The following is a 17232-nucleotide window of genomic DNA, read 5'->3' as shown; positions in this document are numbered from 1 at the left end:
GGGAGAGCTGGCAGCGAGCGCACACCTTTCCTGCCAGACGGGGACTAGGTACTCGCTGGGGCAGCTCAGGTTACGCGTGCACTGACACAGATGGCCTGTAACCCACTGGCATGCACCCTCTGCTCCACACTGCCCTGCTCAGCAGTGACTCTTCCTCACCCGTCTTACCCACTGGGATCACGATCAGAGAGCCACTTCCATCCTTCTGCCCTCCCCGGCTCCCCTCACCGTCCTGCCAGCCTCAATGGGGTGCAAGCAGAAGTGTGTGGGGTTGTGGGGGTGGGTTGGTTTTCCCCCCATCTTTTCTGTTGTGGCCAAGCAAGGCTGGGAGAACGTGGGCGTCTGCCTTTCCCTGCCAGCATCGGGCTGATGAATTCCTGCTACACAGTTTCTTTCTCAAGAGTGCTTGTGCCTCTGGCTCAGGCTCCTGTCTGTATTTCGCTTTTTGTGGTTTGTTTGGATCTGGGCAGTCAGAAGAATTTAAAAAAAACAGTCAGGTGGACAAAAGCCTCAGGAAGGGGTGTGCTTCAAGCCCAAGCCCTCGTCCATGAATCACATCAAATCGAGCGCCAAATTTGCTTGACAACTCAGGTTAATTTGGGCTGTCGCATGCAAGTCCCCGCTCAGGTGAGTAATCCTGAAGCAGTGGGCCCCATCCTGATACACGCATCCATGTGGGATGCATGTAAAGAGCAGCAGGCGGGAGGGGAACTTTTCTCTCACAGTCTCTGCCTCTTCACTCTTGCCTGAGCTGCAAGCGTGAATATGCCTCCAAAAGGAGAAGAGAGAGATCCCAGAATAAGAAGATTTAGACACAGTGACAAACTTCTGTTGCTTTACCAATAGCAATCTGCACAAGATCTTGTGTATTTAATCATTCAGGGGGAAAAAGCATTTCCCGCAGATCTCTGGTGCAGTTGTCGGTGGGCTCAGCAGTCGGCAAGGCAGGGTTAGCACCAGTTCAGACATGGGCCTTCTAGTAGGCTACACAGGTCTTGGTTGAGCCAGGTTGCCTGCTGCAAGACGATGTCCCTGGGGAGAGACCCTGGGCTTTCCTCCGTGCAAGTGCTAGGTAGCTTGTTAGCTGAAAAGGCAAATAACTGAATAGCAAGTGAAGCGGGAGGCGAAGGCGCTGCCTACGGCCTCACCCTGGCCAAGCGGCTCCGACGCGTGCTGGCAGGGTTCCCTGGCGCTGAGGCTGCTGAGCAAGGAGTGGCAGGTGGCGAGCTCTCTCCACGTGCTGGCCTCCATCCCGATCGGGCACTGCTCTCTTTGGGTTTCCTCGCCCATTTCCCCAGGGATGAGAGGATGCTTGTGTTTAAGGACCCACCAGAACAAGCTAGTTACAGAGGTGCAGAGAGAACTGGGGCTGAGCTCGGCACATCTTATACCCTTTCAGGTCACATCCCTGGTGAGATCTTCAAGGACTTGTTCAGGCGCCTGTGTGCTTTGCTGCCCTAACTTTGTAGCGGTAGGAAAGCCCCTGTGCTGCATGTTCCCCCGCACCCTGCCTCGTTTAGGACCATGGTGGATCAGGCTCACTTGAGCTTCACAATAACTCCTTTCTCTGCACTATCAGAAACGTAACAGACTTCAATTTTATTTATCAAGAGTGTGCTGCTAGTAGGATTTGTTCATTTAATTGGCATCTCTGGCAATATTGCAGAGTTCCTGAACCCTACTAATTACAGCTACAACACAGCCATTGGTTTGTGAGTTTTGAGCCTGTTCCACCACGAGGGCGCAGACCGCAGCCTTTCTGCTGTCAGGAGGGAGAAGATGCCCATTTGATGGGCTTGGGTGTTTAAACACCCCAGAGAGAAGGAAAGGGTTTGGCACCGGGGGTTTGATGCTCTTCTTGGATGGCCGTGCGCCTTCTGGTCTGGGGCCGCAGGAGGAGGGACAGCACGTGATGCAACAGCCCCACAGGCTCAGGGCCATCCAGCTGGGCTCCCGCCTTTGCCTTCCAGACAGTTGACCCCGCAGTGATACGGCGATTGCCGCTGCATCCAACAGACACTCACTGGAATAATAATTTTTTTAATTCCAACCCTCTCCCATGCCTATGGCCAGGAAATGAACAGTTTCTTAGCAGGACTCCAGTGGATATCTCCTCTGCTGGATAAAAGCCACTGCTTAGATTTTCCTCCCAAAGGATCGTATTTTCCAGGCCCACCTTTTGCAGTCTTTGTTCCGCTGAAGTGTGCGTCATTCTTTTCCAGCTGCCTGGGAGACTGCTGAAAAGAGGTGCATTACCTCCCACTGTTGTGAAAATTGGGGTGACCCCTTTTTTGGCATGCATTTGGACGACTTGCTCTGGGAGGCAGAATCATGCAGGCAGAGATGTTTAAGAAGTGAAGACTAGAATGGAGCTGTTTTTTTTCTTTTAACGAAGAGGAACAATTTCCCACTCTGTTTATTCTTCCTACTCTCAGCAAAATGTCAGGAATGCTTAGGATTAATGACAACCCATGTGAAAGAGAAACAGATACCAAGGAACATTAGTTCCATCACACTCAGTTCAACTTTCCTCCTCTTTCCATAGCAGACTCTGTCTTATGCTTTGGCAACCTACCACTAGAAATTTTCTTGCCCTTTTCAGCTTAGATCTTTGGAAATCTTTGTTTTACAAAATGCAGGGAGGGAAAAGAGACCTTGCTGACACAGTGAGCTGCACTCTGCACAAAGCAGAGCCATGTGCTGTCAGCTGGGGTGAAAAATGAGGGCCCTGGGAGAATGTGAAAAGTCATACATGGTCTTATAACAATATACAGTTAGCGTCATGATAGGAAAAAAGGATAGATTTTCTAGAAAACCCTTCGATCAGCTTCCCAGCTGGTTTAACACAGTGGCATTCCCCCGTGGAGCCTCGCCGTCACCATTTACTTGTCTTTCTCTGTCTTGGGGCAAATGGCTATTGGCTACCCATGCCAGCTGGTACACAGAGACACATGCTCCAGTTAAGACCCCACCTTTTCTGATCTGATCATGCGAATAGTGTACTCCTGGTCCAGAAGAGTGATGCTGTTCCATCAGAGTTTGTAAGAATAAGGAAATAGTTTAGGAGACAGCTTCTTTCCGTTAGCAGTCACGTGCATCCCTCGGCTTTGACTACCTCCTTCTGGCAGCAGTGGCAATCACTGACATGGGACCTGTTTATGGCTAGTAACAAATCTTACTGTGATAAAGTTCTTCCCTGTTTCCTAGAGTCTTTGTTCTTTTTGCTGTCCATTCGCCTTTGCTCTCTGCATACACAAACTCCCCACCGTTGCCTCACCACACCCCTGCACATCCTCGTACGCTGCCTCCTGTGACCTTTTCCTACAGATGTCTCTGCCGCAGCAGATGCAGGTACCTCAGAGGGTGGCTTCGGTTCCCTGCTCCTCCTCACCTAAAAAAAGAGTGCTGTGAGACACTACATTTTCTTGCGTAATACAGGAGCCTAAGCAAGAAGAGGTGGGACCTGCAATTAGCATTAGCAAAAAGATGTGGTGGGACCAGGAAGACTGCCTTGCCCCTGTGGTGGAACCAGCAAAACTGCCTTGCGCCTGTCCCAGGAGCCTCACCCATTCCTGCGAACTACTTTTTCCAGCCCCAGACTTTCTGGCTCCCCCCTGATTTTTCTGTGCACTTTGTGTTTCCAAGATAATCTCAACCTCTTGCCCTATCTTCCCATTTTACTGCTCCAGACTGTGTCCCCAGCTGACATCTCCTTTCCTCCTGCAGCCCCTCCCTACAGCTCTACAGTGTACAGGCTAGGGCTCTTGCTCAGGCTGCCTTGGAGCAAGTGGCAGAAGATATTGTAGTTGAACAGATGAGAGAGATGGTGAGCCAGATGCTCTACAGGAATTGCCCCAGGCAAATGCTCTGGTCCAGTATCTGAGAACTACTGGCCTGAGCATGACACTGGCAGGCAAAGAGAAATGGTACAAGTGCCACTTCAGTCCTGCCTGTGGAGTACAACAGCACTGCACACTGGGGAATGTGTTCCAGATGTGCTCTTTCATCTAGGCCTTCTTTAATCTTGTCAGGTGTATTTAAATATTTATTACACTTAGAGCTCCCATGCCCACAACAGAAATTATGCTCTCTCCTCAGCCATTTGGAAATAACATGGGGTTCAAATGTTGTGCTCAGCTTTCCAGCAGAGCCTTGCTGGGAGATACACAAGTTTAACAAAACAGTGCAGGACAGGCTTTGAAACACAGTCTGCATTGCCTGGAAAAAAACACTGCTCCATGCAAGACTTTCCCCATGAGATCAGTGGTGCTGAGCCAGACCAGAACTAAGCACTGTGAAAGTCCCCTGGACTCAAGCCATTCCACCTCACCCTCAAACACTTTGAAACTTGGGGACATTTTTAACTTTCCTCCAGAACACTGTGATCAGACACTTCTTATTCTGCCACAGCTACAACCACAACAGCATCAGCTTTCTTGTATCACAGCCACGTAATTTCCACATGCAAATGTCTGCAAATTCAGCTTTAATAAATTCAATTCAAAAGGGTCATTTTACCTGAGAGCTGCCCAGTGGCAACAGGTATCACTTTGTATGGAGACCTGGAAGAGTTAAAGAAGGTTGATGTTAGCAACACTCAGAAATCAGTTTGTATTCCACATCCGTATTCCCTGAGAAGTAGGAAGAAGTATCTGAATAAGTATCTGAATGTATTCTAAACTCTCTTAAAACCTGTTAAATATGGAACGGGCACTTTTTATGAACACGCGACCCTCTGATTTACTACTGAACTAGAGGAAAAGAGATCTTTCTTGTGCTGTATGGTCACGCAATGAACATGGTAAAAAAGCCTCCTCTCTGGCAAGCCTAGATAGCTTGTGGACTGAGATGGTGAGTAAATTCTGTAGGTCAGAAGGGAGCTCCAATGGCAGGGATCATCTTTTTGTCCTGTGTTTGCACATTGTCCAGTGCAGCAGATCCCTCCCAATTGTTGGGGTTCTATCACATGGTGTCAGTGAGAGTAATGCCAGTGATAAGTGATGCTGAAATATGCAATGAAGTAAACAACAGCAGAAGAAGTAACTGTGAGCAGTCAGAGTGAAACTAAACGTGACAGGCTGAACAAGCAACAAGAAGCCCAACAGAAAAAGGGAAAGGGATTTGGAGGTGGGAAGGGCCAAAGCCAGCACGGCAGAGACCTAACCTCATCAAAGACTTCGACTTCGCTTTGCAAGTAATGCTGTGGTTGTGTCCTAGCAGAGCAACAAAGGAGCGGGGGAACAAAGGAGCTGTGAGCCTTGACAGCAAACTGGGTGGGATGGGAACAGATGTTCTACATTAAATACTTAAAAGTGGTATTTTTTCCTCAGACAATTACTCCTCCTTTAATAACAAGTAAAAATCTTCAAAACCAGCAGGCATTAGTGTTATAAACCAGCATGCAATTCTTACTGTCATCTCCCTCCCTCCAGGGAGTTTCTCACCTCCCGCTGCACACAAAAGGCATCTGCAGGCAACCACCACCCCTTCCCTTGGGCTTGACTCTATTTTTGAAGAGCAGGTTGCAGCAAAGCTTACCTCTCTGAGTTTGCAGGCATTGTTGGATCAATGGACACCATAGAGTTGTCTGTTGTCAAAAGGGAGATTGTTGTGTTCCTGAAAAGCATGTTTCAAAGAGGTTTATTTGACCTAGAAATGCTGGCTGAAATTCTGTGCTGCTGCATACGGTGCATAGCCATCTTCTGTCCTGCAGCACTCCTGGCCTGGCCTGGCACTTTCTTGGACCCATTCTACCTTGGTGCAGAAAGGGTCGAAGCACAGGACAGGGTAGGTTTGATGCTTCACTCATTTCAATTACCAGAGATGTTTCTGGCAAAATGTTGTGTGATCATCTTTGCTCTCAGAGCAGACTTTTCTCCCTGATAACTCATGTATTCTGTTGACTCATCAACTAATCATTGCTGTTAAAAGCTATGTTTTGTGATACATTGACTCGGCAGCCATGTATTGACTCAGACTATACAAATGACTACCGGTGCTATGAATGTCTTGAAATTATTTAATTACTCTTTCACCAAAACAAACAAAACAAATGTCTTGATGAATATGGGGCCTTCTTTTTGACACCATGCTAGGTGTGATCTCATAGGCTCAGATGTAAACCTTGGAGACTTACTTCGGGTCCAGGAGCCTGGTTGAAATGCACAGTTCTTTGGAAGTCATCTGATGAAAATAAAATGCCAAATATGCAGTGAACACCCTGACCATGAATCACTAAAACTGCTAAACAAAGTTTCCTGGGTGATAGAGTGGAAGTATTTGACATCATAGGCAAATGAGAGTTATTAACCTCTCTAATGTCAAATGGGAGGAAATAGCTTGGATAAACATCAAAGGGCATTAATTCTGTCCAGCAGTTTATGTAAATTCTGAGTCAATATAGACAATTTTATTTTTCAATTTCCAGAGCTGGAGTTATGCAATAAATCCATGATTAAAGGATTGGGTTATTTTTTCCTGTGCTTTTTCTGTATTGTAAACCTGTATGTACAAAGGTAAAGACTATGGGTTATTGCATGCTGCTGTGCATCTGGCCTGTGCTGCTCAAGGTCTGTATGCAGACAGCAGATGCCCCCTTCCAGATCTGACTAAGGGGCTTCCCTCCCCCTGCACTGCCACCCTGGACAGGCAGTGCAGAAGTGGCTGGGTGCCACCCTCCACCACGCACCGGCCTCTCCCACCCCAACACACACCTACACCTGACCCTGCATCCCTATCAACACAGAGATTTAAGTTGGATGCTGCTCTCTAGGTTGAAGGTAAGAGAAACAAACCCTACAGGAAATTACAGCAGGAGACATGCATGGCCTTTGCAGGACAACATAAATTAGGAAATACTTGGCCTGGGCAATGGATTTGGGGATATTTATATTCTATAAAATGGTTCTGCTGGGGTACTTTGTGTTTGACTATCCCATACCTCAGATTAGATTATACTGTATCTAAATAGAAAGCTTATCACCTAGTGGCAACACTTCTCATTGGTCCCAGATTTTTCCCTAAAAAACAGGTTCTAAACATATGGTTGTGTTTCACTCAATATGGGCAAGAACGTAGTGCTGAGGTATAACTGGTAGGCGCACACAACCCGTGTGCACTCAGGGCTGGGCTTCTGCACTTGCTTTTATTTTTTTAGACTGTATCTCTCTGTTCTGCTCTATTCCACTCTGTTCCTCAGGCGCAGCCGACACAGATGCAGCTCAACCCCTGCCAGAGCTTCGTGCACATTTCCAGCTGGTGCTCTCTGGATTGCCCCAATTTCTTCTTCCAGTATACTGGAACAAGAGAGAAGCCTGAATAGCAGGTAAATGAATCACTTGGGGCCTGTCTTTAAATTGTCCCCAGAAGTAAAGGAACAAAAGTGAAATGAATGTCACAAATGGAAAGCGAGACCTACCTTGGTAACCCTGTTGCAATGCAGAAGAGGTCCATAATATCTTTGGAGTTGCAGTATTTACTAAAGATCACCTTCCAAATCGAACAGCAGCAGGGGAAAAAAATGAAGACAAAGAAAAGAAAGGACAGTCAGTTCCCAGTGAGATATGAACTCTATTCAGGCGTGAACTGGGCTAATTTAAGGCTCATCCTACCATTTCAATTATCTGATTTGACTTGTGAGCTGGAATATTTCTCCACTCTTGTTTAATATCTGTGTCTTTTTCGATAAAGCAAGCAAGCTCTGGAGACCTAATTGCACTGTTCAGAAGTAGAGCAATAACGTATGTGAATTTAGAGCAAAAGGTTTCTCATAGTGCAGTATTGCTGCAGGATGATAACAACCGCAAATTTAAGGATGTAAGAGACCAGATTTAGGAAGAAAACAGCCCAGATTTGGGGAGGTCCTTGGATGGTATAAAAAGGCATTGCTTTTTGGACTACACCAGCTTAAGCTAGGTTTAAACTGAACAGATGTTTTTTTCTCCCCAGTTGTGCCAAATTTCCTGCCGAGTATCAGCCTGTATCGTTCCTGCTGTTAGGTCAGAGCTCGGATATTGAATTACAAAATTTGCCACTGTTACCTTCCCATGCCCCCAAACACCTCTTCATCCCCCTGTCCTTCCACACACACCAGGCAGTCCCTATACAGAGAAGTCTGTTCGAGCAGGACATCTAGGAGAGCAACGTCCCCTTGAGCCGTTGTGATACAGCCTTCAATGACGTGATGCCATGCCACAATTTTTCCCCAAGACTCCTATGTCTGCTAGGACATGTGGGTGATCGTGCTCCCTGGTTGAGAAACAATTCTGCAGCCGGGGTTGGGGGCCAGAAAGCCTCTCTGTGTGCCTTTGATTGACTATGCTGGAGGCTTTGAACCTGCCATGGAAATAAAATGCCTCCCTGCAGTCAGGTCCATCTCATCTTCTCAAAGCCAGGAACAACAGCGAGCAGCGGGGCTGATTTTTCTGGGGACCACTGGTGTTAAAGGGGTGGCCACAGGCTGCAGGGTCCAGCTTGCTGTGGGGAGCAGGGGGAGGTGGTGGTGTGGAGAGGGGCAGCTTCCCTGGCCGGTGCTGGAGCTCACCTCCCTCACAGCCCCCAAGAAGAAATAGCCACAGAGCCTCTGGCTTCAAGATGCAGCAGCTCAAGGGCACTTGTGGAGATCTAATGGCAAAACTCAGGAGGAGCAAGAAAGTGATATTTTGCAGATGAGGTTTGAGGCACAGGGAGATCAAGGTCAAAAGTCTCTTCTCCTTGTGAGTGCCTTGCTGGAAACTCTATTTTCCCCTCCCCGCAACCACTCATAGCATCCCATATACTCAGGCACAGTTTCTATTGCAGTCCATCATGGTCGTGGGGGGTGTGCACACCCACAGATCAGCCTCGAGGATGGTGACCCAGAAAATGAGGAACATGTCACCTGGGATGGCCTTCCAACGGTTTGGTTTCACTGCCTTGCTTCGTGCTGCCAGGAGAAGGCAGGGGCTGCAGACAGCAGGGGCTGCAGGCCGTGGGGGCTGCTGCCGCTCTCCCCATACCGAGCAGGCCCTGTGTGTTCAGAGGGACCAGAACCACGATGGAAAAATAACATGTCATCATCTAATTAAAGATGCTTCTGAAAGGTGTAGGTGCCAGGAGTTACTAAAGCCTGCAACATCACTCTGGCAGCCTTGGCCTTCGAGTGCTTTAATTCCTAAATCGTAGTAGTGTTGCACACTCCTGTGTGCCTTTTCTAAGGTGCCTTTCAGACACCAGGAGAAATCCCTCCCCCAGAGGTGTTGTGTGGTGCTGACCCAGACCTCTGCTGCTGGCAACAGAGAGCCCGCAGGATGGTCTGCCAGCGAGGAGCTGCTAATGACTGCCCACAGCTCAGGACATCACCAGCCTGAAGTATCAGGAGAGTTGGGACAACACGGCAAGGTCTGGCCAGCCTGGTTGAGTCCTGTTGTGCCTGGGGTGCAACACACCAGCATGTGAGCTGATGCTGAAACAAGGCTTCAGACCTCAGTTTTCACTGGTGGTGAGGAGCCCTCCTACTCTTGAATGAAGCGTCAGGGGGGCTGTGGTAGAGAAGAGAACAATATTGGTCACCTCAAGAGGTGGCTGTGACCGATTCATGTGAGCACACCCACCTTCCCTGTTTTCCATCCCAGATGAGGTTACATCAGGCAATACCTTTACTTTATAAAACATCCAGACACTTGATTGCTGAGGTAGTTAGTAAATGCTACTGGGGAAATGGGTGGGATTAATGCCCAGGTGTGTTTTAAAAGCCTATTTTGCCCAGTGATTGACCCTTGGTTATTAAAACACAGCTGCAATCAAAGCAATAAAACATAGCCAGTCGAGTTCAGATAGGACTGAAGCCCCGCTCCTAGCAGAACACAACATCCTAGCAGAGTGATAGCTGTTAAGATTGGCTGCCAGAGTGTTGGAGGGTACAACAACTGGTACACGCAGTAACGGAGAAGATGATGTTAAGTGTGGCTGAACAGAGGGTAAAAGCTTGTGATGTGACAGAAGTGCTATTTCAAGTATTGAGGTTTCTTAGTCTGGAAATCAATTATTATTGACCAGGACAGATAAGAGAGGAAAAGATTTAAAAAAAAAAAATTTAAAAACATTAAAGGTAAGAAAGCCGACCTGACTCATAGAAAGCAGCAGGAGCTTTCAATGCATTGTGGATTAATTTTCATGCTTCCTTTTACTCCATGTAATAGTGAAAGAGTGGGAAGCAAAACAAAGACTGTAGATACTAGATGATGAGCTATCTCCATACATGCTTTTTAGCTTTCCATACTTGGCATTTTTACTTGTTTGCTAAAAGTGGATTTGTGAATCACCCACCGCACTTTGATGCTCGTCTCAGGATGGTTGTCCTCAGCTGTTGGGGTTTTTTTAATCAAAGAGCATATGCTACTGAAGTTTTCTTCTGCTGCAACCTGCTGAGCTTTTCTGACCAACTTCCTTCTGTTCTAAAACAAAGCAGCCAGCCCGAGACGTTTCCCAGCAATATGCAATTGTTCCTGTTATTGTCTGCAAGTTTATGTTGCAAATAAAGTCAATGTCAGTTGTGCTGACGGAATATGACTGGAATTTATTTTGGAGAGATGGGAGGACAGTACTGTGTACTATTGATGGCTCCAGCACAGTATAGGAATCCTATTTGCCTAAAGTCCATTATCATTGCAGGGACATTAGCAATGTGAAGGCAATATAGTGACACTTGGCTTGCAGCCATACTTCAGCCATCCGGAACACATGGTTTCTCCCATGACTGGGGAAGATGGTTGACCTGCAGCTTTGAGGATAGGTGACCCTGTTGGCACTAGCTGCAGAAGTGAGCCTCTTACCCAGTCCTGTGAAGATGTCCTTGCTTGGGCAGATGTCCTGAAGTCACTGCTGTTCAGCCTGGGTCTCCATGATGATACTTTTCTGGCACTGTTTGTGGGTCTGATCCAGACCCACAGTCAGCACTGAGGAACTTCATCTCCCTTAACCTGTCTCAGCTGTCTCTGACTCACAGTCATTGTCTTGCTTAGGTCCCTGTTCCTATGCCAGGGTGGCAAGTCACTGCTGCAATGTGTCTCACAGCACCTCACTCCCTGCATTAACACCTGGTACTGGAAGATACCACTGCTTAGGACAGGACTGAGACATTATGGAGCATAACAGAGGCCAAAGACAGGAGACAGGCAGTTTCTACAGCTGTGGTAGCGGGCTGAGATCATGTGTATATAGGGCACAGAGAGGTTTCCCCATAATACATGTCAAAAAAGTGCATAGTCACGCAGGTCAGCACAACCCAAAAAAGCCAGGGATGCAGCTTCTGTCACACCACTACAAGAAAGAGTGGACACAGGAACTCCAATATTGCCTGGTGGTACGAGAGTTTCCTGCAAGATCGGTCATCACAAGACACTCAGTTGCCAGTTTAATTTCTGAAAGCAAAAGCAGAGCCAAAATCATGTGTAAACAGAGCCACAGTAGTGATACACCACATGGGAAAGGGAAACAGAGGCCCCTGCTTCAGCTTGCAGATTGATGACTAAATTCCATGAAGAAAATCAGCCACATATAAGCCCTGTTAATTGCATTTCCCTTGGATTTGTGCCAGGAAGAGAATAATGTTTTCCTCAAAAGTGATGCAGCATCTGCAAACAATTCGTTTCCCAATTGAGAGTTAACATTATTTCATATTTCTGTCCTCGTTACTGTTAGCAAAATTTCTACCATGTGCAGAAAAAAAATGACAGAAAAACTAGTCTCTGAATGCTTAGCTTGATTATTTCAATGAGTTTCCATCAAGACCAAGAAGCAGCCATTTGATTTAAGCGGGCAATGTTGTCTGTCTGCCTTGTAATGTGAAGCAAAGTGGGGAAAAGCAGAATGAATAATAACTGAGGATTTTTGGAGTGGAAATAATATTTTGATGAAGCATGCAGTGACTGCGAAGTAGGACAACATGACTCGATGGGGATGGCTGGTTCCTGGCCCAGAGCTCACTTCTGTGGGACTGACTTCTTTCCTGGAGACAGTTCTGCATTTTTTGAAACATCTTCCTCTGAAATAAGGGGCCATTGTCTTAATCCATAGTATCCACCTCTGGTCTAGGACAAGGATTTAAAAACCTCTCTCAAAAAGAGCCCTGGTACTCTGGCTGGGTTTCCCAGTCAGAGGAGAAGTTCAATATTAAGGACTGTGATGGAGATATTACTAAGGGACATTGTGTACATACTCTGCAACCCAGCAGTTTACAACTAATCACATTATATTTTGCTCTCAGATAGGATGGGTAAAAACACAGCTTACAAATCCAATTTCTGTTCTATATTTGATCCTCCGAACAGCTAATCCTCTCTGTAAACTGCAAACCCCGTCCAGAATGTTATCCCGTTCTGATCTGCTGTTGGTAATTGGGTTTTCTTCCAAGAATTTAACTCACTTTTTCTTTTTTTATCCTAGTAAAATTCCTAAATAAATCATGCAGAAATATTTTCAAAGCCAGTGTACCCTCAGTTTCCAGTCCTGCTTCCTTTTGCTGGTCTCAGCCTGTTGTGTTCAAGACTTCTAGCACTTGGTAATGTCTTTCATTCACCTCAGTGAGCAATGGTCAGAGTCAGGGCTGAAATTGTGGAGTTGAAACATCTAAAATTATAATCTTTCACTAATGAGATTGGAGGAAAGTGTGTCAGAAAAGAGTCTGGTAAAACTCAGTTATGGATCTTGCATGGACTGTGAAAATTATTGCTGCTTCTGTAAGAGCAGCTTTCAGGGAGGATTTCTGAATTGCTAAGTCAGAAGGCTGATGTGAAATTTTTCTCCAGTGGTCTTTGTTGTCCATGTCCAAATGAAACAGGATCCAGAACTTTTGGATACCACTTTGTAGCAATCACTGGAAGGAATACATATTTCTAAATGTGTAAGCAAATAGGTCTTCCTCAAAAAATAGCAATAAATGACCTATCAGTCATAGTTCCCAATATCCAACAGAACCCTCACCTAGAATCCAGGTTTGTCATTCTTTGAATTCAGATACAAGCATAGCATGAGCCCAACTATATCCAAACTGTCTATTTTTTATTTCTCACTCTAATTAACAGTTGATATTTGGAAAACCACTCCATTTATCTGAGTTTCAAATGTTAGGCAGTATTAAAAATAGTATGCCAGATTTGCCATCTGTTTGATGCAGTAGGAGTTTCTCTCAGAGAAGAACAGAAAATAAGTGCATGTGTGCATGTGCATGTGCATGTGTGGGGAAGAAAACATGAGAGCCCTCAGCTGAGCAAAAATTAAAGCTCCACAGAGCTCTTCAAACACCACTTCTGTTAGAGGATGAGGAGTGTGGTAGATATCTTTACTTCCAACTGCCAGAGCTGTGCTGCTGATTCACACTTACCTTCGGGCAGTGACGCAGCTTGACAACGTTCATTTCAATGCGACGCATCAGTGAAATGTACGGGTGGGATTTGTCTGACGTAACTTTAACCATCTACAAGTTCGGCAACTCATGCATGTCGCTCTGCTAGACTCCCTCTCTTGCCAACAGAGAAAGAAGACAACTTCCAAAGGGTATATCAGCCCACACGTCTCCAAAACCCAGTTTAAGATGGGCTGAATCATCCTCTGGAGATACCACCCGCCTCCCCAGTGACTACAGAGGAACCTGCATGACTAACTTGGAGCTGTCATCACTAACTTTTAGCTGGCTACAGTTAATGGTTAAATGGGGTGAATCCTGATAGCTTCCTAATTAGATACATTACCCTAAAATAAGAAACAGGAGCTGCCAGACAGGGCTGATGTATCAGGATCCCAAGGCACATGGCTATATGATAAGTTGCAATTCCCATCCCTATAACACCCCTGAACAGAGAACTATGGGAAAAGAGATTTTTCTCTTTTCAGGAAAGAGAAAACATCTATGATACAGTCATACATGTGTCATCCAGGGTAATCTTGGACGTCCATTGAGAGAAACAGCATGGCAGAGGTTGGCTCTTTCACTACGAGCAAGGAGGGATCTCATTACTTTTTAGTCATTGGGGCTCACAGAAGAAGCAAGGTTATGTTAAAGAGAGACTTGTGCAACCTACTGACCATACTAAGGGACATATTGCTAATATTCAGTCTTTCAATACTAATGATTAATGGCAGAATATAACCAGGAACCAGCAAGGCTGATTGTGAGAGGCTGTGCTGAAAGTTTATTTTCTGCAGCAGACATAAAAGTATTTCAACCTTTGACAAATAACACAAATGTCTATACCCTGGCTTTTCTTAACATAAAAAGGGCACACATTTGCTGCTAATGGAGTACTAAGTGCAATTAACCCCGTAGCACATTAATGCATTAGGCTTGAAATGTTTTGTAAACTGGATAATAAGGATGCTTTAGCATCAAATGTCCTTACTCAATGTGAGTGAAGCTAGGCTGCTTGTTTCAAAACTACTCACATAATTAATGTCTGACATTGCAACATGCTTGATAATATAGGACTGTTAGAAGGGTGCTGTTAGTTAACAGAGTAAGGAAAAGCGGATATGGTGAAAGGCCAGTGAAAGACCGATGTGCAGCTGTAGAAGTTCACTAGAAACATGCTAGAAACAAAGTGGTTTTGTCTTGTTTGTACTAAGCCTGAAGAGTTGTATATGAGCAGCATAAGTTGCTGCAGTTGGCTTGTCCGAATCCGTAAGTAACGCTAGCAGGAGAGTGTTAAACTTACACTTTGTCTTGGCTAACGTGAGCATAAACTGTAATAACTATAATAGACTGCATGTGACTTCAGAGAGATAAATTGCAGTAAACAAGCCTTTCTGGGTGATGGGTACAGAAGAATTATGGAGCTACGCTGGAATTACAGGGCTGTGCTGTGATTATGGTTTGGCCCCCTAAATGCTCTGAGGGAGTAGGAAAGGGAGAAGGAAAAGAGGGGGGAGGGAAAGAGAAGGGAGAGTAGGAGAGAGAGAGGCCTCAAGTATGACATTTTCTTTCACTTTTTTAAAAGCATGGTTTTAAGCCATTTTTACTCTTTAAAATGTTTATGTGCTGTAACATGATAGAGTTTTAGGAATCTGCTCTTCATTTCTTGCTGCTTTACAACAAGAACATCTAGCAGCCGCCTTGAATTCACTGGGCCCAGCTAAAATCAGAGAGTCAAGGTTAGCTAAGACCACTAGCCAGACTCAGGCTGTGCTATCTTTCACTCTCCCTCACCCACAGAGATCTGCCAGCACTAAGAAAATGGCCTTGATCCCACAAAACCATACTTATATCTCACCATGATAAAGCAGGTTTTGGCACAGCCTTGTTCATGCATGGGAAGAACCTGAGAACACCAACCAGGCAGAGTGTCCCCTGGAGGTGCCCATGTCCCAGATGCCCATGAATGCCCCCTCTGCACACCTCCCTGATGGTTGGCAGCTGAAAGGGTGTTGCCCTAAATCCTCAGTCCAAACAGACAAAGAATGGGGTCCATGGGCACTGCAGAGCATCCTTGCCCTGCTACGCTGAGAGAGCCACCGGGATGCAAAAATATTTAATCACCTTGAACTGACCATCATGCTGTTATTTTTCTGCTGTGTTTTGTTTTTAATCTGAACCCAGTTTGGTGTGTTAAAAATAGCATGGTGAGCTTTGGAAAAATCTGTTGGGTTTGCTAGAGTCTAGGCATTTATACCACAGTTGCTGTTGCTCTAATTAAAAAGAAAAGCTCACATGACAGAAACGAGTCCCATGTGCTGACGTTTCAATGCAATAACCACAGCACCAAAATGCAGTCTTAGTGTTGTTCCTTTCATTGTGGACCTTGGGCCAAGAGGAAAAATTGGCTGTGGATGGCTCAGTGTCCAGCTCCACAGGTCAGTACAGTAGACACCCAGAAAGGTTGAACTCAATACATTTCTTTGAGAAAAAAAGAGGTAATTTCTCTGTTTGGCATCCAGAATGACTTAGTAAACCAGCAAAACTACTCCAAAATTCTTTACCTGCTTTCTGAAGAGAAAGAAAATACCACCCTGAGTGATTTCATAGAATCCTTACAAAGGCAGCGGTCCTTTTAATTTTTCCAGTTAGTTCAGGCTCTTTACCCCTCTGACTTTCCATCTTTGTAACAAATATGATGTTGATTAAGACACTGGAGACAGAAATCCTCTTGAATTAAGCATTTTTCCTCAGAGGAACTCCTTATAACTCTGTAAGCAAAGCCACTACTCTGTGACATTTGAAAATGAGAGCCATGAAGCCACCCACCTGGGAATAAGGCCACTGTCTGGTTCGGCTCTGCTACCGTTTAAATCTCAAAGGTCAAAAGAAAAGGTTCCCTAGCAATTTCTTCATGGAAAAAAAGTTGGACGTAAGCTGGGGAACATTTTCTTGCCGGTAGATTTTTAATTCAAAACAGACTTAATAGGAATTTTTCTTAAAAATACAGCCAAAGGGTTAATAACATTATGAAGAAAATAAGACTCCTGATCCAAGGTAGGTTTGGTGCAGCAAACCTCACATTTCCACTGGCAGGTTGGGGGTTTGGGTGCTTGATCCCATCTAGTGGCACTGCAGGAAACACGAGAAATCCCTGTCCACGGTAGTACTGCAAGTTCACCTTATCCTATATGAAACACTGCCACGGATACCTCCCCGTCCCATCGTCTTCTCCTTTGCCTGGCAGCAGACCAGGCTGTGGCAGGGGTGGGACATGGATGTGTTTCATGGGTGTGCTAAGCCCTGGCCACGCATGCGAAGTGCAGAGGGTGGTGTGTGTCCAAGCAAGTGGCTAACGAACTGCTGCATGTCTCTGAGTGAGAGGATCCTTTAAAAATAAACTGAGCCACGCTTGTTTCCCCCAGGTGTGCATCCCCTTTACGTAGGCGCTAGATAGGAAGCGTGTTACACTGTAATTTTATTTTTCAATCAGTTCTGAGAACAAGTGACCTCTTTGAAGCTGGTTTGCCCAGAGCCCCTGTTCAGCACATGGATGTAAGGCCATGAAGCCTTTGATCTTCCCTCTCCCACAGCCCCGGCACAGCTGTCCCCTCCACCTCCTGCTTCACATTTGGCCCTGCCTCTACCAGCTCGTTAGGTGGCCACCCCACGGGAGACCTCCATCCGCTGCCCCTTGGTCGGGACACAGCTACCAGCAGCCCGAAGCCTTCCCCTGGTGGACACAGAAGCCACCCTTTTGGGGATCTTGAGCTCAGGTGCCTGTGGGGGTACTGTGGTTGGTGTCTGCTGGGCTGAGGTGGGTCACCTTGTGTCCCTCCCAAGCAGAG

The 17232-nt window shown here is 46.0% G+C and overlaps 1 protein-coding gene across 2 annotated transcripts in view; it reads right to left on the bottom strand.

The window, feature by feature from the left end:
• LOC141919252 (high affinity cGMP-specific 3',5'-cyclic phosphodiesterase 9A) overlaps positions 1–17232 on the bottom strand; it is a 105737-nt gene that overhangs the window by 30411 nt on the left and 58094 nt on the right. For both annotated transcript variants that reach the window (XM_074814426.1, XM_074814430.1), the window contains 3 exons: positions 7418–7488; positions 5539–5616; positions 4519–4562 (listed from right to left, as the gene is read on the bottom strand). In XM_074814426.1, the coding sequence (XP_074670527.1) occupies positions 4519–4562; positions 5539–5616; positions 7418–7488 (193 nt within the window). The remainder of the gene's footprint in view (positions 1–4518; positions 4563–5538; positions 5617–7417; positions 7489–17232) is intronic.

The sequence above is a fragment of the Strix aluco genome, chromosome 2 (assembly GCF_031877795.1).
Source record: "Strix aluco isolate bStrAlu1 chromosome 2, bStrAlu1.hap1, whole genome shotgun sequence".
Lineage (NCBI taxonomy): Eukaryota > Metazoa > Chordata > Aves > Strigiformes > Strigidae > Strix > Strix aluco.
This window is presented reverse-complemented; position numbering and strand designations above follow the sequence as displayed.